Consider the following 21,446-nt stretch of genomic DNA (forward strand, 5'->3'; position numbering starts at 1 on the left):
ATATTTAAAATGAGATTAAAGTGTGTAATCATTTTCAAAAAAGAAAAGTGACACGGATAGAAACGGCAATGTAGACATGTATCTAGAACGGAGAGAGTATATAACAATCTATCATGTGTTCTACTAAAAACGTTCTTTTATTTATTGCGCCAAATTTTTGTGTTAACTAAACATCCTTTTTTAAACGCTTAAATTTAAACAAATTTTATATAAATAAGAAAATAAAACGTAAAATATCTTAAATAATTTTTTTAAATAAAATAAATAAATAAATAAATAATCAATCATTTATTTTTATAATTTTTAAATAATTCAAATAATAATTTGTCTCTAAAAAAAGAAATAATTAATTATTTATTTATTTTATTTAAAAAAATATTTAAAATAATTTTATTTTTTATTTGTATAAAATTGATGTAATTTAACTCTTTATTTACAAAACAAATATAATTTTTGAAAAAAAAAACATATTTTATGCAAATTTTAAAATATATAATATTTTGTACACTAAAATAAATGGGTGTTACATTAAAAATGAATAAATTGTAAAATAAAAAATAAAATAAAATAAAATAAAAGACGCCATTAATTAAATGTTGCTTATAATTAAATCTAAAATTAAAATGGGTTGAACAGCCAAACCCCGTAACTCCGTCACATAATCCAGATTCCAGCCCTAATCTCTTTCCACTTCTTCTTTCTTTTTCTTCGTCTGCTACAGCTACAGGCGCAAAATCTTTGGTCTCCTCTTCAGCCGGTGCACTAATTTGTAAGTCCAACCTTCTTGAGTGAGAAATTTTCAAGCATATGCACACAGTTTGGACAGCATATTTGCCGTTTTTGTTATTTCAATTTGATCTGGGCTGTGTCCGGAAGATATTGCCGATTGAGCAAATTTTTGGTGTTAATCGTTTGATGTTGCACCCTTTTTACACGCGAATTAGTTATTAAATTGATTTGATTGTTGTATCGTATTGTGAATTGCTGTTCCGGTTTCGACTCGCTCGATACAGATCTGTACCGGCCGAGCTGGCGATGTTTCCTATTGATCAGATGTTTGGTTCTTTACAGATTGTGGATTGCACTTGAAAATTGGGGGAAAGAGGATTGAATTGGTTATACTGTTCGAGTGACTGGAGATGGTGCTCGTACTGGCATTGGGCGATTTGCATATACCGCATAGGGCACCCGATCTGCCAGCAAAGTTCAAGTCTATGCTTGTTCCTGGAAAAATTCAACATGTTATTTGCACTGGCAATTTGTGCACGAAAGTAAGTATTCCAATCCCAATTAAATACAATAGTTACTGAACTATATGCAATGTGTCATGTTAGTTTAATCGTTAGTTGTTACTGAATCTGGCTGGTGTTTATATAAAGTCTAAATGTATTTGTGCTTTTCTGCTTGACATATTCGATCTTGTAATGTGTTTTTTAGCTTTCAAACTTGCATGTTTTGAACACAAGAACACTTTGTGATTTTCTGGATATCCTGTTCTGATCACATTACAAGAGAGCCCTGATTAGGTATTATTTGATGGTTGTGTATAGTAACAGGTCACTGATTGTGCATCGAGGAGATAATGATTGGTTGACGAGCGGTAACCCTTACCATACCAAGGGATATATCTAATGAATAATTGTTACTACTCTAGCAATTTAGTGCTGCTATGCTTGCAACTTTTGAATTGTTTTCGGCATCTTATCAGGTCATAATATTCCTGCCTTTGTTGTAGCTGTACACGAACTATTGAGTCTTGTTCAGAGATTATTCCTTACAATTTGGTTGCGATAAAATTATATCTGCAATCCATCAGAATGAGAGGAGTGCATTCTTTTAATCTGGTTTTTAAGTAGGTTATAGGTTTGACATTTGATACAGAATACGGCAGCAGCAGTGTTCACGTAGAATTGTTGCCTTATCTCATGCTCTGCTATATTGATATTGTCTTGTGTTCCGAATTCTGATATGTTAAGGTATATAACTGAATATGGAAGCGAAAAAGGCAATAAGTTACACAAAATTTAATAATCCAGTTCCATCAAAATGATCTATATCTGGGGGCGTGGCTAAGCAAGGAATATTACTATGTGGATTTGTGATTTTCACATGAACGTCTAAAGCAACTCACACCATAGAAAATAAGAACATAAGTATCCTACGTCGACAACTGGTCCATGTTAATAATATTCTAACACCATAGGAATCTCACTATGTGAATTTGTAGATTTTACGCTATAATCAGCCTTCATAGCCAACATGATACCTTGTTAGGGTGGGTTTGGATTTTTTGGTTTGAATTTTTTAATAGTAAAAAATTGAATTTGAACGTTTGTTTGATGTGATATAAATAGAAGTTGATGTGATTTTTAAATGTAAAATAGATTTGTAGTATAATATAAAAAACATAAAATTATTTGATTTGATATTTCTTTTAGGGAAAAAAAAATTGAATAGTAAAAATTGCAACAAAACTCACAAAAAAAATTGATTTAATCTCTCATGCTCTACTACATTGTCTTCGACTAATTTGGGTGAAAGTTCAACTCTGTTATCTCTTACACCGAATATCTATTTACTCACACGTACTTGCAGGAGGTTCACGACTACTTAAAAACAGTTTGTCCCGACCTGCACATCACTCGGGGTGAGTATGACGAGGAGCCACGCTACCCAGAAACCAAAACACTAACAATCGGTCAGTTCAAGCTCGGTGTCTGCCATGGCCATCAGGTACAGTTCCAACCCTTACGCATTATACATTTCCGGCATGTCTACAAAAATAGTCACACTGATAAAAAAAAAAACTAATAAAACCTCTGAAAGGTAATTCCATGGGGAGACCTCGACTCTCTGGCCATGCTCCAGCGCCAGCTAGATGTCGACATTTTGGTGTCTGGCCACACACACCAGTTCACAGCCTACAAGCACGAGGCTGGGGTGGTTATAAACCCGGGTTCTGCCACCGGTGCCTTCAGCAGCATCACTTATGACGTCAACCCGAGCTTTGTCCTCATGGACATTGACGGGCTGCGCGTCGTCGTTTATGTCTACGAGCTAATCGATGGGGAAGTCAAGGTTGACAAAATTGATTTCAAAAAGACCACGACATCTACCTGATGACGGTTAATGTATCCTTGGGAGTGTCTGATCCTTAGCATGTTAGAGATTCTTGCTTTATAGACTTTCGTGAATGTACAAACGAGTTTTTTCAATCTGTTCATGTCTCTGCTGTTTATTTGGATGAAGTTGTACTACTGTTGGGACGAAATGCTGATTCGTGAAGTTCTTGTTCTGACAGCGATTCGATCTGCCTAAGGAAGCCGGCAAAAAATCTTCTGTTTTGGCTGATGATGGGATCCTTTTCGATCTGTCTCTCGTGCCTTTGGTAACTATTCTGCTTTGTTCTTGTAATAATGTTGCAGTTTCGAATTTGTTCAGTTTTCTACCATGCTGTTTTGAGAAAATTTGATGTGGGAGTAGCAGAATTTTTTGAAATGTGCTTTTGAAATCATTTGAATTGTTACATCTCCAGGAACATTATATATATATATATATATGTATTTATTGTTTGATGAAAGTGTCTTTGTGTTTTGATATATTGTTTTTGAATGAATACTATGGATTTTGAATGTAGTATTTTAGGAATTAAATTCATTTAATTGTATAATTTAGCAAATTTTGAAAGACACCCTTCGTCTCAAAATATCTTTTTTATGTTGTTCTTTCGATTCTTCTTCTTTTTTTTTTGAATTAATTTTAATTTTCAGTAATGGTAAATTGTAGCATCGATTAGAGGTGAATAAAGTGATTAAAGGTCTTCCTTTAAGCAGCAGCAGCAGCAGCATCATCATCATCATCATCATCATCATCATCATCATCGTGGAATGTATTGTTTTACTGCTATTGGGTGGGAGAAAACTTTAATTAATAAAATATAAAATAATAAGAATGATATATAAAATATATTTAGGGATGTCAACAAAATCAGTTAAAAGAAAATAAGAATAATAATCAAATATTGGCAGTAGTTGGCGGGATGGCTATCCGAGGCAGGCAAATCAAAGTTAAAAAGACAAATTTAATTTAGGAATTAGTATTTTTTTTATATATTTAAATATTTTAAAATAAATATGCAATATAATTTATATTATATAAATATATATTAATTTTAAAATCATAATCCGCTTCGAAATATATCTTTTAGACCTAGACTGGCCCATTAAGAACAGTCCACCAAAGGTATAGGGTAATCCATTGTTAAAAGTTAATTTATAATTTTGAAAATAAAATTAAATATATTTAATAAATAATAAAAATGTTCATGACAATATAACACCTAAATTTTAATGTATTGTTATATTCCCTTTCTCGGTAAAAAATATAGGTAAAAGATTTTTTTTCCTTGTGAGTATACTAGTGTAAAAATAGTGACAATTGTGTAATAATAATAAAAAAATAAGAATAATTTTATAGTGATATAGTTATTTATGGAAATGAAACTATTATTTCAGAATAAACAAAAATAGTAAACAGAACTATTATATTGAAACGGTAGTTCAAAACTGTTATATATTTTTTGGTTCAAAACTAAAGGTGTGTTTGGTTGACTTTCCGGCCAAAGTAAGCACTATGCTCCCAACTCTTTTTTTAAAATATTACATCATATAAGACTAACTCAAAATTTTTTCAAAAATTTTATTTATATCTCTCTTCAATCAACATATATATTTATATACATTCAAAATTTTCTATTTATTTATAAATTAATTTATATTAATCATAAATAAATATGTATATATTTTTTTGTTTATCTGTATTTTATAAAATTTTATTATCTACCAAATGGTATTCATATCGTATATATTTTATCAAAAAATTAATTAAAAAAATAATTAAACACATATTTTAAATTTTTTTAATCTTATATATATTACATCATAAATCAAATATTAATTAAATAAATAACTCTCACTCAACTTCCAAGTCATTTTTGTTATTTTAATATGTCTAAATTAAAATTATCTTTTTAGTAATTTTCAATTAAATATAAAAACTTTATTTTATTTTCATGGCACTTTTACTTTAATACTACATTATATTAAGATAAAATAGATATTATATTATTTTGATTACACTATATATTCATAAAAATATTAATTTATTTTAATTCGAGTGCTCATGATGAAAAACTTACTCTTTGATGAGAGAGTATTCTATTATTATAATTAAAAAGAAAATTGTATAAATAAAATATATTATATTATAAGAAAAAATAATAATATTATATGAAAAAGTATCATATAATTTTATGTAATATTTAATCAAACAAAATAAATATTATGTGAACTAATCCTATTAGGGTGTGTTTGTTTGGGGTTTGGATTTTGAATTATGATTTAATAATAAAAAGTTTAAATTTGAATAATTGTATGATGTGTTATAAATAGGTGTTGATGTAATATTTTGAATATAAAATTAATTTTTAATATAATATAAAAAATAAAAAAATAAAAATTTGATTTGATATTTTTAGAAAAAAAAAATTAAATAAACAATAGAAATCTTACAAAATCCTCCAAACACACCCTAAAATAACCCTAGGGCCTAGGAATTATTGATTTATTTACTCAATTTATTTTTGAAATACAAGATTTTCTATAAATATGATAAAAGAATATAATATATATATATATATGTGTGTGTTTTATTAACCTAAAAAAGTTAATAATTCAATAAAAGGATTATTTTTATATTATAGATTTAATTCTTCACATTTAAAATTAAGGGTAAGCTGAATTTTTAACTTTGTAATTGGACTTCTTTATTATTTTAGTAATGTTTGAAGCTGTCTTAAAATAGTCTCGTAAGTGAAAATTTTTCGCAATTTAGTCCTCAATATTTATGTAGCACATGCGTGGCACGGACACGTGTCAACCAAGTCAGCATCATGTGGCTGACACGTGTCCGCCATGTGAATTTTTTTTTAAATTTTATTTTTTAAATATAAAAAATAACAATATAAAATTATAAAATTAAAAATTAATAAATAAAAAATAAAAATATCTATATATCTGTTAAGTCAGAGTCACGTAACCTTTAATAATTTACTATATTAGTACATGTTTTATTATATTTTTTATTTTTTATTTTTAATATAAAAAATATCCACGTGGCGGTCATGTGACGCTGACCTAACGGACATGTGGATAATTTTTATTTTTTATTTTTTAATTTTAATTTTAATTTTTATAATTTATAATTTATAATTTATAATTTTATTTTTTATATATTTTTTATTAAAAGAATAAAATTTTAAAAAAATTATCCATATAGTGGATACTTGTCAGTCACGTGGTGTTAATCCGGCCGACATATGTCTGTCGATCTGCCACGTAGATGCCACATACATATTGAAGACTAAATTAAAAAAAAAAATTCACTTACGGGACTATTTTAAAACAATTTCAAATTATGAGACTAGAATAATAAAAAGTTCAATTTCGCACTAGAAAAACAGTTTAACTTAAAATTAAATACACATTTATATAAGTACACAAAGTGAATACAACTTAATTATCTTTATTTAATCCAATTATTGGAATGGTTGCAAACATATGTGGTATGTAATTGCTACAACTACCACTATTTTATTACTAATTGCTATCAACAGCTAGGTAGTTGTCACGTGCATAGATAAACTAGGCACGTGATCAACGAAAAAGCAAAAAAGATACATTATAAATCTCCAATTCATCAACTTCATTTATCCAGTTTTAATTCCAAATATACAGTTGCACAGTAATTTTACTGCAGCCATAACTTCATCAATTTTTCCTATTATTTTAAACAATTTTTTATTTTTATAATTTAAAATAAAATTTTAAAAAATAAAAATTAAATTTATAATTTTAAAAATTAAAAAATTAAAAATAAATAAATAAATAAAACAAAGCCAAAAATTGGCGTTGCTGACATTGCACTATAGCAACGCCAATTTTTTTGCGTTGGATTTGGCGTGGATTGGAGACAACCCACGCCAAAAATGCCAACCCAACGCTGGATTGGATTTGGCGCTGGGTTGGAGATGCACTAAGTATAATTCTAGTTTTACAAGTTTGTATATATTTTTTTTCTTATACTAGTTTAGAAATTGTTTCAAAATATATTTTACAAAATCTCCAAATGTATAAATTTAATAGATTGGTGAAAGATTTTGTGTAATATTTTTTAAAACATAAAAATAAAATAAAAATAAAAATTGCACAATTTTTAAACAAGAATTATACAAATTTTTTTAACCATAAGCGGATTAGAACAATTACGCCGTATTCAAATTAAATGAAAATTTTTTTTATAAGATTATCATTGTTAGTAATACATATCTTTTTTAGAGTTACAATAATTTTGTCGTGATTCTTGTACCCGGCCCGGCCCGATGTTAGAGATGTACAACAAACACATGCACCCAAAACTTGTTCATGAATTAGATTTAAGACAAGATTTGTCGTTTAATGAAATGTGCACATGGGATCGATCATTCATTAATTTTCTTGACTATTGCCATAATCTTATGTCCTCTTGTAATGTTCTTGTGTTTGTCTTGTCTTGTCTTTGGGTTATAGACATATGCATATATCCTCGTAATACATCAACTTAATAATGAATAAGCCCTTTTCGATCAAAATAATAATAATAATAATATTTCATCCGTCCCTTAACAATCTATTTATTTTTTTTATTATAATCAGTTTCATAATAAAGTATCAATTTTTTTTAGTAACTTTACTATCTATCTAACATTACAAATACCCTTTCAATTTACAATATCTTACACAAATATCATTACTTTTATATTAAAAAACACTAATAAGGTTAGTTTAGTTACTTTTATTTCTACAACATTCTAATATAATACTAATATTTCTAAAACTAAGTGCAAAAAGTAAATGAATAAATAAATATGAAACAGATGGAGTAATAATAATAAATAAATAAATAAATAAAACCTATAAAGATGACGAGTTGATTTGATAAATGAATTTATAATTATAAGATCATAGATTTAAAATCCAGCTATGCTCTGTGATCTTGTATGTCATAGCATGTTTTACCTTATTGAATTAATTTTCAAAAATTGTAAATTTTTTCGTCATAAAAGAATTAGATTGTATATCATGTATTGATCGGGTCAAGTCAGCATTGTGATGATCTAACCGGTCAGCATATGTCATATGAGTGACCAGCATATATTTATACATATCTCAACCTATTATATGTGATAAAATAACATTGAATTATAATATAATATTTTTCATGTTCTAAAACAATATGAATATTTGGGATTGACACTTGAAAATTAAGAAAATTAAGATAGCATTGAATTATAATATAATATTTCGAATTGTAGCATTATATTGTAGTGAAGGTAAAAGTGTTTTTAAAAGACCAAAACACATTTACTTTATGTAACTATTGTGAGAAAAGTGGAGATTGTTTTGTAAAAAAGGTGGATAGTTAATTACCAAAAATGAAAATGAGACTATTGTTTTGGGACGGTCGAACATGAAAAAATAAGACTACTGCTTTAAGACGGAGAATATTGAAATATGTATAAATATGTTGATTACCCCGTAGTATATGTTGATTCGGTCAAATCAGATTTAACTAGATTAACAGCCGATCTATGCCTAAAGTAAAAAAAGACAAAGTTTTGATTAGTAAAATATTGAATTGAAATATTTTTTTATGGGACGTAGTGTTAAATTTTAATGTAATATAAAAATAAATATAAATAATTGATTTGATGTTTATAAAAAAAAAAAAAAATTAATAGTAAAATCAAAACTAAAATATCACAAAAAAGCTTACTATAGATTTTTATGAGTGATAAAATATATATATATATATATATTCATTTACATTAAATGAATTGTATAGGATTTGCTTGTTTAAGATTTGGTTATTAATCACTCTCACCTCCTAAAAAACAATAGAATAAAGGGTAAACTGTTTTGGGTAAACTGTTTTTTTTAGTCTAAACCCTTTTATCATTTTAGTCATGTGAGTGGAGCCTATCGCAAACTAGTCCCATAAGTGAAAACTTTTCGTTGTTTTAATTTTCCGGCGCCGGAGACGCCCGCGTTACTCGCCGGAGATGACGTGTCCGCCAAGTGTCACGCCAGGTCAGCGACACCTGGTGGACACGTGGATTTATTTTTTTATTTTTTATTTTTTAATTGGACCAAATAAAAAAAATACAAATAAAATTAAAAATAAATTAAAAATAAGTTCTAAAAAAAGTAAAACATGAAAATAAAAAATAAAAAAAATCCACGTGTCCGCTAGGTTAGCGACACCTGGCGGACAAGTCACCTCTGGCGAGCCACGCGGGTATCTCCGGCGCCGGAGGACTAAAACAGCGAAAATTTTCACTTATGGGACTAGTTTGCGACATGCTCCACTTACGGAACTAAAATGATAAAGGAATCCAGTTACGAAACTAAAAAAAATAATTTACCCTAGAATAAAAGAGTTATTTTAAATTTAATTTATTACATAAAAATTATATCTTTAATTCAAAGCATTACATCAAATTAATATTATTTCAATTTAAAGTTGTATTACTTTCAAAATAAAATCCAAAATTTAAGGCAACATAACCTAATAGTTTGTTTACTTATGACTTTTATTGTATTTGTTTTAAAAAATAAAATCAAACAATGATTTAATATAATATTTTGAATAAAAAATTAGATTTAAAATCACTAGCTAAAACGAACCATATATAAGTTTCTTGTGAAAATTTGTAGCATGTTTCATTTTTGTTTATTGCTACTTAAGTTTGTGTCGAACTTATTTACCTATTTGATTCGATTTTTGTTGTGTTCCCATTTTTAAAACAATGTGTTCGATTCACATTAATAATTGTTAGTATTTTTAGGACAATGTGTTCGATAAAATAGTAATTAACATTAATAATTGTTAGCATGAGTTCGATTTGTCCGTTGTTGAGATTGTGCGATGTCATTTTCATCGAAGCAACATTGTCTAATCAAACAAATTAGACGGGAATCGAGTAGTCAATCTCAATTGCGACACTACATGGTGAGCAAAAAGACATCCCGTCTTCCTTTCCCACATCTTTTATTTCGATCATAAAATATACATACTTCAATAAATTGAATAAAATTAAAAAATTGTAGCAAAAAATTTCATGTATAAATCAGTACTTATGATATGGAAATAAATTAGACTAAAGTGAAGATTATTTGAGATAATCTCGACGGAAAAATGTTGTATTCCAAGAATTGAACTATCGATCTTCGCTAGAAGATTATAAGTTTTAATTAGGGCCATTTAAAATTAGAATTATATATTACCCATGTTTTAATAAGGAGGGTTTCACATGTTTTTTGCATATTGATTTTAGAATATTAATTATTATATCAATACAATACGTAGTACAAATGAAAAGAAAATGACAAAAATATATTTATTAGTCTCTTATAATACAATTACAATTATATTTGTGAAATAAATTATACAAATATAAGGATATTTTTAATGTTACCTACAATGACGTAAAAGACAAATAATACTGATTTATGAGCCGGAGGTAGTATTAAAATTACTAATTTAAGAATCAAAACTCGAATTGTAACTCTATACAATGTTTGATTGTGATTTGAAACTGAAATCAATATTGTTTATTTTATACGATTTATAATAAAACTATACTCCCCCCGTCCCGAATATTTTATCAGTTTTACTGTAGACACGGAAATTTAGAAGGGGTATAATTAGTAAATAATTAAAAATATATTAGTGAAAATAATTATCGTATAATAAAAATAATTATAGATTAAAATTAAGATAACTTATTAGAATAATTAAAATTAAGAAAATTATAAATTAATTTTTTTTAAATAAAATTAAAGTGTATAATTTTTTTCAAAAAAAAAAAGTAACAAAATAAATAGGACAAACAAAAATGAAAAGGTGGACATAAGATGTGGGACGGAAGGAATATTATTTTATCTCATAAAATATCACATCAAAATCGATTTTAAAAAGTACAATCACAATCACATACATTCATACATATATATATAATTATTTTTTACTATTCATTATATTATTTTGTCTTTAAAGATATCAAAATTAATGCAAATTTGTATTTTTATATTAAATATTTATTCTATTTTTAAAATCATTGAAAAAAATGCAAAGGTATATACACCCCCCCAATTTTCTTTTATTTTATTTCTTTAGATTTTGTTACTATCATTTTCAATAAAAGTACATCAATTTTCTATACAATATTACATTTAATAATAGCTAAAACATAAAACACCAACAAACAAAAAATATAACACATAAAAATGTTTCCTTATTTTTAATTATTTTACTAACTATTTATTTAGGAAATGACCTTATTACCCTTAGCCATCTTTAGAATAAATGAGGTTTGGTAAGAAGGTTGGGAATGATGATAAAAGAGGATGATGATAGTTCAACTACATCTACTCTCCCCCTCTTCAACTGCCACGAGGACATTAATTTATTATCATTATTATTAAATAATTTTATTTTTTTTCAATTTATCAAATTTATATTATTAAAAATTTAAAAAAGTTGTCGTACATTGTAAATGCTTGATCTTTAAACAAAGCCCACAACAATAAAGATACAAGTGTAATCACCAAAATTACAATTCTCATCATTCTATTCTATGTAAAAATGGCTAAATTGCACAAAATTCACTTGGAATTTCATGAAATTGTGCAAAATTTTTCGTGCTTTTAAAGCTACGTCAAACTTTATTGTGGTTTTATAAACTTTGCGTCTAACCACTCGGTTGTCCTTATTTAACGGTATTTGACCTAAATATGCACAAACTGCGAATAAATTTTAAAATCTCAAATTCTAAACTCCTAAAATTATAAATATATTTATTTTTCTTATATTTAACCTTAAAAAAATAGTAAAAATAATTTTTTTAAACCTGAGAAAAAAAACTATTTTTAAGTATATTTACTATTTTTTTAGGCTAAATATAACAAAAGTAAATATATATAATTTTAGGAATTTAGAAATTGAAATTCTAAAATTTATTCGAAGTTTAGACGGATTTAGGTCAAATATCGTTAAATAAAGAACTGCCGATGAAGTTAGACGCAGAGTTTATGAAAACAAGAGAGAGTTTGACGCAATTTTAAAAGTATAGGGGATTTGACGCAATTTTATATAACGAATTTGTGCAATTTAGCCCAGTAAAAATTTAAAAAAATATACATAATCATTTTTATTTGATTTTATTTATTATTATTTTTTTGGCCAACATGTCACACTTTTCTATAAAAATAAAATTAAATGCAGTTTTAATTTTACATGATTCATAAAATTAGTGATAATTAAAATGTACAGTAATTAGTACATGCACATATGTGACAATAGTAATTTGTTATGTAATCTATCAATTTCTTACCTACCAAAATTCAATTTTGAAAAAAAAAAAAATGATTTATATTCTTTATTTGATTTTTAGAATTAATTTTTCTTTTTAAAAATTTGCTCAAATGGAAAATTCTAACAAATAACTTGAAAAGCACACTAAGATAAACTAATACTTCATCCGTTCCATGACAAAGTATCTATTTTTTCATTTTAGTTCGTCCCATAATAAAGTATTCATTTATTTTTTTTAGTAATTGTACTATCTACCTAACGTTACAAATACCCTTACAACTTATAATATATTACACAAATGTCATTACATTTATATCACACACTACTAATAAGATTATTTTAATAATTTCTACTTTATTCCTACTAATTTCAATATAATACAAATAATTCTAAAACCCTGTGTAAAAAGCAAACGGATATATAACTATGTGACGGAAGGAGTATAAACAAGCCACGGTTGATAGATTCATAAGTAAAAGGCATTTACATAATTTATTTTTATTTTTATTTTCATTTTTATCATCATAAAATATGCTGAACAAAATATTGAAAATTTGAATTTTTTTGTTGAATCAAACTGAAATTTAATAATGATTAATTTTGATTAAATTGGATTGATTTTATTTTTTTTAATATAATTTCATATTTTTGGATAAATTTAAATTGGTAAGCCAAAAGATTGAATAAATTTGAAATGCGAAATATATTATAATATTATATATATTTTAGTAATAATGAATTAATTAATTATTTGAATTTTTTTTATTTTAACTTTTGTTTTGAAGTATTTTATATTTTAAATGACCTTTTCTTATGTTTGTTTTGTTTTTCGATCTGCTAAATATTATTATTTTTATTAATAAAAATTTATCTAAAAAAAATACGGAATTTTCCAGATTGATTTGTATTTATAAATTTTAAGTTTTGTACAATTAGATTTTGATCAAAAATTTTACAGAAATTTGAAATTTTGAATTGATTCGAAATTTTATTTATATATGTATGTTTACCTACCTCGATTAATTATTTACAGCTGTAAATTGTAATTAGGGTCAGTTAAACTGTAAATTATTATTTCAATAATTTGCATAATTAAAAATAAAATTCAAGAGTCATCTATATTTAATTGTAACATTCAATTTAAAAATTAATTTGGGTAGGTTAAAAAAGTTTGGTAGATTTTTTTGGTATTATTTTGATTTGTGTGTGTGGGACTTTTATACATGTACATATTTTTTTAGTTAAATTATGTAAAACTTTAATGAAAGATAGATATTGAATGCAATATTTATTTTTATTACTCATGTCTCAGATACCATGTCCACGTTGCCGTTTCTGTTCGTCTCACATACCATGTTACTTTCATTTTTTGGAAAATGATTACACACTTTAATCTCATTTTAAATTTTTAATTTTTTTTTAATTTTAATTAAACTAATTAATTATCTTAATCTTAATTTATAATTATTTATATTATAGGATAATTATTTTCACTAATACACTCTTAATTATCTACTAATTACACCCCTCCTAAAATACCGTGTCTACAGTGTAGCAGATACGGTATCTGGGACGTATCATTTTTTAAAAATAAGTTAGAATATTAAATAGTAGAATGAATAAATAGAAGACAAAATTATTTAAAATTCACTTAAGGTTTTCAAAGTCGACCTCATACTCTTTTGTGATTTAGAATTTGTATATGACTCTTTTGTGTTTTATAAAATTGTGCACAAAATTCCTAAATATTGTATGAGATTCTCTTGTAAATTTAAAAATTATTGCATAAAAACCACTAAAAAATAATTTTTGTGCAATATTTTGAAAATACAAAACAATTTTATGTAATTTCATTTTTATTTTATTTATTCTTTATTTACCCTTAAAATTCATTTGTTTATTTCATATATATAAATATATTTTTATTGCCGGATTATTAATTATTTTTAATATATTTAATTTATTAAATTGTAATTTTGTTTTTATAAATTTAAAATAATAACTATTATTTTTTGTTTACTATAAATCATTTTATTTGTAAAATATATAAATTTATTAAAATTAAATCAAATAGAAAAGACAAATATTATTAATATAATTATATATTTATCATTATATAAATTTTATATAAAAATTAATAAACAATAATTAACATAACAAAAATACATATACGAAATATTTATTAATTTATATTTAACACAATTTTAATAATAAATTATTATTTTTAATAAAAATATTTTTCTCAAATCTAAAATATAAAAATAAATATTTTATAATATTTTTACAATTTTTAATAATTAATTAAAAAAATCTAATAAATGTTAAATTAAAATGAATAAAATTAAATATTTCAAAAATTAACATATAAATATCTTTAATTGTCATTTTACGTGTAAATAACTAATGTCAAACATTATTTTACCAAATATTTTAATACAAACATCTAATTGTATCAGCTAGTCAAACCACCTAACTGAATCAGCTAACAACTAACAGCTAATTGAATCGACTAAAAGCTATTCGTTAATTGCCAAAACGCAATTTTAATCCATTCCAATGATTTTTTTCCGGGTTTTTTATTTTATTTTATTATGTATTTATAACATTGTTTTATGAAAATATTTGTTTTATCTTACAAAAATATCACATCAATTTTTTTAAGACACATATACCAACCAAACATACCTTAAAGGATAAAACAAGTATTTCTATAAAAATACTTTAAAATATTTTATAAAATATAAGGAATTATGATGTATAATTTCCTATAAGATAATTTCTTGATTTGGTTTTGGTTACAAAAGAATTTTTTTACTAACACTATTTTCAATATATATTTTATTCTCTAAAAGAATCAACATTAGAAAATAATATTATTTTTAAAATTTTGATTTTGTTGTAATTTAAAATGGAAGTATTTTGTGTTTACTTGTAAGATTTGTTTTTTCGTTTTACTATTCTAATTTTTTTTTCCCCCAAAAATATCAAATCAAACACCTATTTTTTATTTATTATATTACACTAAAAATTAAATTTTACATTCAAACATCACGTCAATACATATTTATATCACATCAAACAACTATTTCAATTCAAAATTTTACTATTAAAACCAAAACCAAAAATCAAGATCGCACAAGTAAACACATATTTCATATGAAAGAATAATATATTTTTATTAAAATTGCACGAATTAAATAATGTATTTTGATTTGAAATAAATAAATAAAAAAAAACACACTTTATATTGGGGGTAATTAATAAAATTAAGTGCTTATTTATTTAAATTTATGTGTTTTTTTTTTTTTTACTAAGTACGTTTTAAATTTTATTTTAATGTGATTCTTAAAAAAATATATAATAATAATAATAATAATAATAATAATAAATTTAAAACTTATAAGGAAACAAACCCTAACACAGATCAGTAACAAAAATCAATTGTGCATTTAATTTTGTAAATATATATTTATATAAAAAAATTGTATGCTAAAAAAATACCTCAAACGTTTGTAACACCACCTTATGCATCGCCAATTTTCATGTTAAATAAGTGAGGTACTGGATGTGTTTTTTTAGCAACATATATGATTTTTTTCAAAAAAATTAATATATTATATATATTTATTATTTTTATAATTTTCAATATTTTATATATATATATAATTTTTCAAACAATTTCATCGAACAAAAGACACGCTTAATTAAATTTGATTTAATTTAATTATTAATAATATAATAGTAATTTATTAATTATGCAGAGAGGGATCGTGAATTCGTGATGGAGACTGGACTACAGAAGGAAGGCGAAAACACGGGTTTCTTTAAAACGGCACCGTTACGATGCTAATACCACCGGACGGCACCGTCTCGTATGCCGCTTCGTCTGAATTTACAATTGTGTCCCTGAGCTCTATATATATTCGCAGAAAGCGAGGTTGAGGTAACTGCGCCTGTAAAAGCACCGACTTATCACCTGCCCCACCCACCGCGATGCAGCCGGAGATCCCGCCGGCGCCACCGTTCCGAGCTTAAATTTCACTTCCGGCAAACGGTTTTAGGCAGACATTGTAGCTGTTGACAATGTCGGGCCCGAACTCCCGCAAGCAGCAGGCTAGGGCGCGTGATCTGAAGCATCGTGTGCTCACCTGCATACACAGGCTCTCTGATAGGGATACTCACTCCGCCGCCGCTTCGGAGCTTGAATCCATTGCGAAATCTCTGTCTGGTGATGCTATTCCGCCTTTCATTTCGTCGATAGCCGCTACTGACTCGTCGGATAAGTCTCCGGTACGCCGCCAGTGTGTGCGTTTGATCTCTGTTCTCTCCGAGCACCATGGGAATTCTCTGTCGCCTTACCTATCGAAGATCCTATCCGCCGTCGTCCGCCGCCTCCGCGACCCTGATTCGTCCGTCCGTTCCGCCTGCGTCGAAGCCTCATTATCCCTCTCGTCGCACATCACCTCTCCTCCATTTAACTCCGTAACAAAACCTTTCCTCGAATCGCTCTTCATCGAGCAGGACTCCAACACTCAGACCGGCGCGGCTTTATGCTTGGCGGCGATAATTGAGGGATCAAAAGATCCAGATGCGGGGAGCTTAAGGCGATTGTTCCCAAAGCTTGAGAAGCTAGCGAAATCTGAAAGTTTTAAGGCGAAGGCTGCGCTGCTCACTCTAATTGGAAGTATCGTGCAAGTGAAAGGAGTACTGAGTAACGGCAAGACTGCAATTAGAAATATCGTCATGTGTTTGATGGAATTTCTGAGTAGCGAAGATTGGGCTGCCAGAAAGGCTGCTGCGGAGGCATTGATGAAGATCGCCATTGCAGAGAAGGAATCACTGTCGGAGCACAAAATCTCGTGCTTGAAGACGTTTGAGGCAAAGAAATTTGACAAGGTCTGTTTCCTTGAAATTTCGGTAACAGTAGTAACTTTAATAGACTTTTCGCATCCCCAGTTGATTCAATATTGGTTGATTTCATTAGGTGAGGGCAACGAGGGAAACTATGAATCAGATGATAGAAGCGTGGAAGCTGATTCCAGATCTACCAGATGAGGTTTCATCAATCCCTGAATCAGAAGCTTCTTCTAAACGTATGGATTCTGAATTTGTTTACTTTTCTTTCCTAATTGATCATATCTTTGATGGATATATCTTATTCATTATTTCAGATTTCATTGTTTAGATTTCAATTCCATCACTTAGCGAAATTACTTCATCAATATATCAAACTGGAAAAGATTAGTCTACAGTTTCATTTGACACACCATCTGCTTTGGACTGTTATGCTTTTCCTCTGTCAGTTTGTTCTTTTGCTTTGGCAGTTATCATCTGTATTTGACGTGTGGTTTATTAGCAATTTTATGCCATGATGTAATGATATATTGCCTTTTTTCTTTTTTCACGCTTTCATTCAAATATAGTAATGTGAGATTTGTAATTTCATCATTTTGCCTATGCTTGTTCCCTTGAATATTGGGCATTTTAATTGTATTCTAAGTAAAGAATTTTACTCAATCATGTTGCTTTGAGTACAGAAAATGCTAGTGATGGGTGTTGCCTTACTCGGGATAATTTCTTACTTTACTCATTTTGCCTATACTTGTTCCCTTGTATATTTGTCGTTTTAATTGTTTCCAAAGTAATGAATTTTATTTAATAATGTTGCTTCGAACTTTTGAGTACAGAAAATGCTAGTGATGGGTGTTACCCTCCCGGGATAAAATCTTATTGTTCCCCTGGGGCTTCTACTACTCAAACAAGAAATCGAAGTCCTCCAAGCAAGCCAACAGCCCGGTCACTGTTTTCTAATGCTACTCCTGCATCCACGGCCAGGAAAAGAAGCCCTCTTGGTAGTAATGAAAGCAAACCAGGCCGGGGACTGTTCCAGAAGCTAGACCTGAAGAAGCCCACCAAAGTTGAAATTGTTGGTTCTAATGGATCTTGTGGTGTGACAGTCTTAGATGATAGTCCATCAGACAAAGGCGAGGAGGAAAGAAGACAAACTGGAAAAACAGAGATCAAACGTAATCTTTTCAGCGAGAACAATGGGAAGCAGAAGCTTCATTTGTTTAAAAATAGTTCTCGAGTTGTTCCATGGGGTGATGCCAGTGTTGTTGTTAGTAATGAAACTGGAGATACCTATAGCAACCAGAGAGGATGTGAAGACCTATCTCAGATCCGAATGCAACTTGTGCAGATTGAAAATCAGCAGTCCAATTTAATGGATCTTCTTCAGGTATTCTTCTACATTTGTTATTCGCATTGTTATTCTTTGTAATAAGTGTTCCGTGCTCTAAATCGGCATCTTCTTGACTAATAAGAATAGATGGTCTTTTTCGCTAGTTCCTATTTTCATGTCATTGATTACATCTGCAATACCCTGACATTTATTTTGCAATGTAGAAATTTATCGGAAGCTCTCAAAACAGTATGCATTCTCTTGAGGCTCGTGTCCACGGTCTCGAACTTGCTCTGGATGAAATATCATTTGATTTAGCAGTCTCAACCGGAAGGGTGTCACAAAATGGTGCTGCCGGAGCAACATGCTGCAGGCTACCCGGTACAGATTTCTTGAGCTCTAAGCTCTGGAGACGAGCAGAGCTTCGCCCAACCACTCGACTCCCCCTCTCTAGAGATACCCCATCAATGGCTGAACATAATGGAAATGGCAATGGGTTTCCTGTGGAGAATCGAAGGTACATGATCCAAGGTCGACGCGGGCTTATAGTGAACCCGCTGGCCAAATTCTCCAGCAGCTCTCTCGGATTTTCTGAAGTTTCCTCAACTGGAGTTCTTAATAGCACTGGCGTTTGACATAATTAGGCATTTCTACACTTGATGGCTTCTTCTGGTACGCGCTTCGACTAAAATATTAAATGCGCACAAAGAAACCACATTCTGTGGTCTACTTTCTTTGCTTCCAAAATCATCCATCTTTGATACAACATCTAATTAATTTCTTTGGTTCACAAGATGTCACTTTCACGATAATTTTGTATCCTCCTTTTCGATGCCAGGCTGGGCTGCAAAGGACTGGAAGAACTCTGCGGATGGGTTTCCTGGACAAAAAGGCAACCGGAGGAATTTGGAAACAAGGTAACCGGTTTCTGTCTCGATTGATTAGTTATTTATTTGCGAATGATTAGAGGCGATAAATTGGGAAGAAATTATAATGCAAATGAATGAATGGATGAAATGAAGTATAAGTAGCTTGTGTTTGAATTAACCTTGAGGAGAAGTTTCGCTTGCATTGTTTTTTTGTTGGCTTTGGAAATGTTTTTGTATCTGAAATGATTCTTGCTGGGGTGGAGGGTGGGTGGGTGTATATGATTATGGTAGTGAACATGCTTGTCTTCTTCATGATTTAAAATGGTGGATGTGTGTGTATAATATATATATATATATAAGTTATGGAAGCTGTATGTATGTATCTCTCTTTGCATGCCTTTGGTAGACATCATTATTATCTGTATAGATCTTGGATTTAAGTTTATTTCTGAAGTATGTTGTTGTATGTTATGAAAATTAATTGAGAATGTGTTTATTAAGTGCAAAACATGAGCATTGTGAATATTTGTATTTTAATGTGATTTAATATATAAATATTTTTAATCTAATAGTGTTTAATTATTCGGACTGTAATTCTGAATATATGTTCTTCACTGTTTTGTCATTTTGTTGAATCACATATGTGTATATATAGGGATGGCATACTTTACAGTGTCGAAAATATCGGTCTATACCGATACCGTACAGAACTTTTCGGTACGAAGAAAATACATACCAGTATCGTGCCGAAAGTTTCAATATATCGAATTTCGGTATATCGAAATTTTTGGTACGGTATCGGTATATACCGTTTACACCGAAAATTTCAATTTCGGTACGATATTGGTATATACTATTTATACCGAAAATTTTGATTTCAATAGATACCTGTATATACCGATTATACCGAAAATATAATTTTAAATTTCAAAATAATTAAAATTTTTAATAAATATCACTATTCTCCACCACAAAAATATTACTAATAATTAAATTATTTAATAAAAATAATATCGGTACGGTTTCATACTCAAATACCGAATTTTTCGAAAATTCATATCGATATTGTATCGAAAATTTCGGTACGATATTCATACCATACCGAAATTTTCGGTATTTTCGATACGATACGGTACGATAAGTCGATATTTCGGTATGTTCGGTAAATTTATCTATCCGTATGTGTGTGTGTGTATATATATATATATTGAAAATGTTAAATTACATGCCAAATAACAAGTCTAGCGTTCCGAATTTTTGGGCAGTGGTATGGATATAATTTGTTTGTGGAAAATAGTATCTTTTCATAAAAATCTTAAATTGAATAGTTGATAAAATAAAAAATATGTATATATATATTCATAGACACATTCATTGCAGTTTAGCATGGGATCCAAATTGAATATTAGTATTGGTTTGGGTCTTACTTTACTTTGTAAAATAAAAAATAGCTTATGGGCAGCCATCTTTTAGGTTTCGAAATATGATTGATTTATATTTAATCCACCTTTCAATTCATTTAAAAGTGATAGGTTGTAGATCATAAATGTTACCCGACGAAATTGAAATATTAAATAAATTTTACTACAGTGGTTCATTTTTAATCTGTTACCATTTACATTGTCGTTGTTACAACTCAATTTATGGTTTAGTTGATTTTATTGGATCTGATGACGGAGCTTCAGGGTGTGCTATTCAAAATAAAATAAAATAATTTCAATTGTATTGTTGACTCATGTGGTGATACTTACGGGTGATTTATATGATAAAAGAATTTTTTCTTTTAATTTTAACTTAAATAATACACTTCATTTTATTCCATCACATCATTCAAATAAAAATAAATAAATAACCACGTCACTTAATATCCAAATTATCTCAAATTATTATATTTAATACTCTTCATTTAAATTTTCTTTTCAATC

The 21,446-nt window shown here is 28.1% G+C and overlaps 2 protein-coding genes across 3 annotated transcripts; both read left to right on the plus strand.

Moving 5' to 3' along the window:
* Nucleotides 1-626: 626 nt before the first annotated feature.
* Nucleotides 627-3,580, plus strand: LOC127241853 (vacuolar protein sorting-associated protein 29). Of its 2 annotated transcripts, XM_051261077.1 has the most exons (5): nt 627-769; nt 1,072-1,271; nt 2,596-2,733; nt 2,827-3,161; nt 3,302-3,580. In XM_051261077.1, the coding sequence occupies exons 2-4, from the start codon at nt 1,140-1,142 to the stop codon at nt 3,118-3,120; spliced, it is 564 nt and encodes a 187-aa protein (XP_051117034.1). In that variant the 5' UTR covers nt 627-769; nt 1,072-1,139; the 3' UTR covers nt 3,121-3,161; nt 3,302-3,580. The 2 variants fall into 2 exon arrangements, with proteins under 2 accessions (XP_051117034.1, XP_051117033.1); XM_051261076.1 differs by having other exon boundaries at nt 2,827-3,580.
* A 12,808-nt stretch (nt 3,581-16,388) lies between these two features.
* LOC127241773 (TORTIFOLIA1-like protein 3) lies at nt 16,389-20,106 on the plus strand. Its single transcript, XM_051260980.1, has 5 exons — nt 16,389-17,367; nt 17,456-17,564; nt 18,159-18,709; nt 18,877-19,324; nt 19,491-20,106. Exons 1-4 carry the CDS (start codon nt 16,555-16,557, stop codon nt 19,285-19,287), a joined length of 1,884 nt encoding a protein of 627 aa, XP_051116937.1. The 5' UTR covers nt 16,389-16,554; the 3' UTR covers nt 19,288-19,324; nt 19,491-20,106.
* Nucleotides 20,107-21,446: the final 1,340 nt, after the last annotated feature.

This window comes from Andrographis paniculata, unplaced genomic scaffold, assembly GCF_009805555.1.
Source record: "Andrographis paniculata isolate CXL003 unplaced genomic scaffold, ASM980555v1 Contig83END, whole genome shotgun sequence".
NCBI classification, from domain to species: domain Eukaryota; kingdom Viridiplantae; phylum Streptophyta; class Magnoliopsida; order Lamiales; family Acanthaceae; genus Andrographis; species Andrographis paniculata.